This window comes from Corvus brachyrhynchos, unplaced genomic scaffold, assembly GCF_000691975.1.
Source record: "Corvus brachyrhynchos isolate BGI_N302 unplaced genomic scaffold, ASM69197v1 scaffold56, whole genome shotgun sequence".
In the NCBI taxonomy this organism is placed as follows: Eukaryota; Metazoa; Chordata; class Aves; order Passeriformes; family Corvidae; genus Corvus; species Corvus brachyrhynchos.
Genome location: NW_008238664.1, coordinates 9,037,022 through 9,040,410, shown reverse-complemented (window position 1 = coordinate 9,040,410; position 3,389 = coordinate 9,037,022). Strand labels below are relative to the sequence as shown.

Genomic DNA, 3,389 nt, shown 5'->3' with positions numbered 1-3,389 from the left:
TCAGGCTTTTAATGAGGATAAGTGTGACTGTCTAATCAGTAGGACTGAAATCATCCACCAGTTCCACAAAATCTACATCCAGTGTGAACTCTGGCCACAAGTGAGACTTGTGGTCAGCCTCTGTCTAGCTCAGGTCATCAGGTGTGAAAGTTAACAAGAACCAGCATATGGTTAACCAGAATCAGTGTGGCCTTGATAGCAGTAGAGTCAGGTTGCTGGTTTAGCAAAGAAGTTGGTTCACCTAAAGAAGCTGAAGAGCACTGAACAATTGCAGAGCTTTTCAGTAGAAGCTTGAGCATTATCCCCCTATGCTTTCCAGTAGGCTGAAAATCCTGCCAGGATTTCCAGCCAGTTAAGAGCCTTTTTTTCTCTCCCACTCTCTTCGGATGGTCTTTTAACATGAGATAACAAATATCCCTTTTCTTAGATAAGTGCCCACAACTAAATATTGTCTCTAATCCCTGTGCCATGTCTCTCACTTACATGCTTGTCACTGCCACACAGTTCCTTCAGAGTCAATTGTTCTTTGGGCTGGTACTTTGGAGATAGTTGAAGTTACTATTTCTAGACTGTTGTCTTGATGACATCTTAGACATCATCTTCCAGTTAAGTGTGAAGCAGGCCAGCTGAACAGCACACATTGAAAGAAATCTAGGGCAAAATTAGAGTCCTGCATGTGGCACAAACTGCCTGTTTTAACCTAGAATGGGAGATAAACTATTTCACAGTTGTCTGTGCATTAGTTGTCTAGCATGCTGCTTCTTTTCCAAATCTTCTTCACAACCTGATGATTCCCTTGCCAATGGTTACCATTTTATGGCCATGGCAGTTTTTGATGCTGAGATGTTGACTTTAAACTGCAATGCATGTGCACCTTGTGGTTCTGCAGGTGAAGCAGCCTCTCACAAACTTCCTGGCAGAATACCAGAACCGGAGATGCTGTCTTCCTGCCAGCAGTGGCTCTTCTGGCTCTTAATAAACACCAGGCCAGTTTGGAGGAGTCACTGCATCCAGTCTCAAATGCAACATCAACATCTGCTTTAGGAAACCCTCTAACTCCACAAACACAGAAGTTCCCTGTTGTTTGTCAGGACAAATTTTAAGCCTTCTTCCAGCAGCAGCTCTTTTACTGTGCATATGTGGTGGTGCATCCCCCCCCTCACACTGGCCCACACTATGATTTCAGAAATGCTTGTTAGGCCTTGGCCTTGATGAATGACAGCTCAGCTAAGCTCCTTGAGCTTATCAGAAACACTGTGTGCTCCCAGGAACTTATTTTGGCTAATGAGCTCCTGCTTTTTAGCGAACAGTCTTGGGAACCTATTTTTCTTGCCTGCATAAGAATGCAAGTGTAACACCACTTTTATGATTGAACTTTTACAGAAAGTTACTGACCTGAATTGTGGCCAAGATGGAAAATTGCTGTGACAAAAGAAAACTCTCTTGCAACCCTATAAACAGTGGTTCTAAGTAAGACCCTCTGAGCTCTCCTGGACCACAGAGGGCTGCAGCCAGCAATTCCCTCTGAGCACGACACTCCTCGGAGCGAGCAAATTCTCAAGTGCACTCTATTTGTAGGACCACTGCCAAAAGCCAACAATGGAGCCTGGCCTGTTACCCCCACTCCCCAAGGCTCAACTCTTCACCCTTCGAAATGATGCAAAGGCATCCAGTATGAGTACTTCACTGAACCCGAGGGGAATTTTTCAGAGGTATGTGTCCATACTCCTTTAGAGTGTGTCTGCCAAGTGTGAATATACTACAGCAAATTGTTATGGTTTAAAACCAAACAGCTGCTTCTCTTCTCCCCAGTCCCCTCCAGTGAGAAAGGGACAAAAAGGCAGATATTATGGGTTGAGATAGCAATTTACTAGAGAAAAAGCAATGAGATAAGGAAAACAAACAGAAACAGCAAACAGTACTTGTAACAACAGTGCGTAAAAGAGGTGATTTACATACAAAAAGGTGCTCACCACCCCCCTCCAGCTCTGTATGGCCACCAAGATGAAGACAAAATGGTGGATGTTACTGCAGCCCAGCAGCTACACGGCTCTTCCCAAGACAAAGGACAACATGGCGAACACTCCCACAGCTGGTGTCCTCCTTCCCCAAGCCCAAGACAACGAGAAACAATGATGGACAAACCCTCCAAGCCAGATGGTCTGCATGGCACTGGCCACTTTGCTTGCACTGGCTGCCCTACTCCACATCCGCACCATCCCAAGGTCGCTGTTTTGCTCCGGAAAAAAGAAACAAAATGGCACCATTTCCACTGCACGCTCACCTTTTCTTCCACCTGGAACCAGGTCCCCCACAATGACCTGGGTGGTTTAGAAGAGCGACCCAGCCACACCCACACGCCTCTAGGCCCTGGCCCTCTCAACAACGGTGAGAGAATTAACGCTGTCCTACACATGTGCTATGGGTGTTGGTCTCTGTAATTCTTAAGTAGATTAAATATGTACGCAAGTTATGCCTCTGAGTTACTGTCCTGCTCATTGTACATTCTAAACAATCTTGTTTAAATTAGGCTGTCAATGAAGTGCTGTTATGTTTAAGAGCTGTTAAAAACTTTAGGCCTAAACCATTGGTCAAATCTGGAGCTAAGCTTGGTAAGAGGGTCTACTCTGAACTTTGTGACTTGGTAGGAGGGTCCCCCTCATTCCTTTCCATCCTTACACTTTTCCATCCTTGACTTTTTCCCATCTCCAATCTCCACATAGATAGTGTTAGATTGATTTTAGTTTGATAGATTTTAGATTTTAGTCTATTTCTGTGTGCTTCAATGACATAGTTCAGCAGTAAAGTGAACCTTGCCAATGTACTTTATCACACTTTCACTTTATTAAACCTGCTTTAGCTGATATCTTTGCCAGTGATTCTTTGAGCAACCTAAAACACCTATTCACAACAGCATATTAGAGACCTCACTTACTCATATAATTCTCAAAATCCTTTGTCACCCACACCTCATTTAGATTTCAATTTCCTTACCTTCTCATGTCAAATGCAATCTACTTCTGTATTGCCTCTCTGCCTGTTCTCCACCTTCCCACTTTAAGGCAGTCGTTGGAATTAATTCTTGGCTTTACAGCATCCAAATGTTCCAGCTTCTTCATCTGCCCTCCTTGAATGCCTCTGCTTCCCTCTTACCCTAGATGTCAAGAATAGCAATTTTCCTGACTTTCTGATCTTACAGAGATCTCTGGCTTTTTCCCTACCTTCACTCTTAAGACTGACCATTATCCCCTTACTGCCTATGCACTTCCAGCGTACCAGGACCTTAAATGAAAAGTCACCTCAACCAAAGAAGACAAAAGATCAAGTGGTAACTCCTTTGGATTAGTGCAAGTTTGTAGAAGTCCCTTTGGATCTGAAGAAAGGACTTC

General features: G+C 44.0%; 1 protein-coding gene across 5 annotated transcripts in view; it reads left to right on the top strand.

Moving 5' to 3' along the window:
* The window catches only part of APAF1 (apoptotic peptidase activating factor 1), a 51,618-nt gene that overhangs the window by 40,629 nt on the left and 7,600 nt on the right, over nucleotides 1-3,389 (top strand). For 2 of the 5 annotated variants that reach the window (XR_001863148.1, XR_001863147.1), the window contains exon 26: nucleotides 3,272-3,389. Coding sequence is in view for 1 of the 5 variants with exons in the window: in XM_017737800.1 (XP_017593289.1) it covers nucleotides 1,384-1,428 (45 nt within the window). In the remaining 4 variants the exon portion in view is untranslated. The other 3 variants (XR_001863150.1, XR_001863149.1, XM_017737800.1) reach the window with 3 other exon arrangements.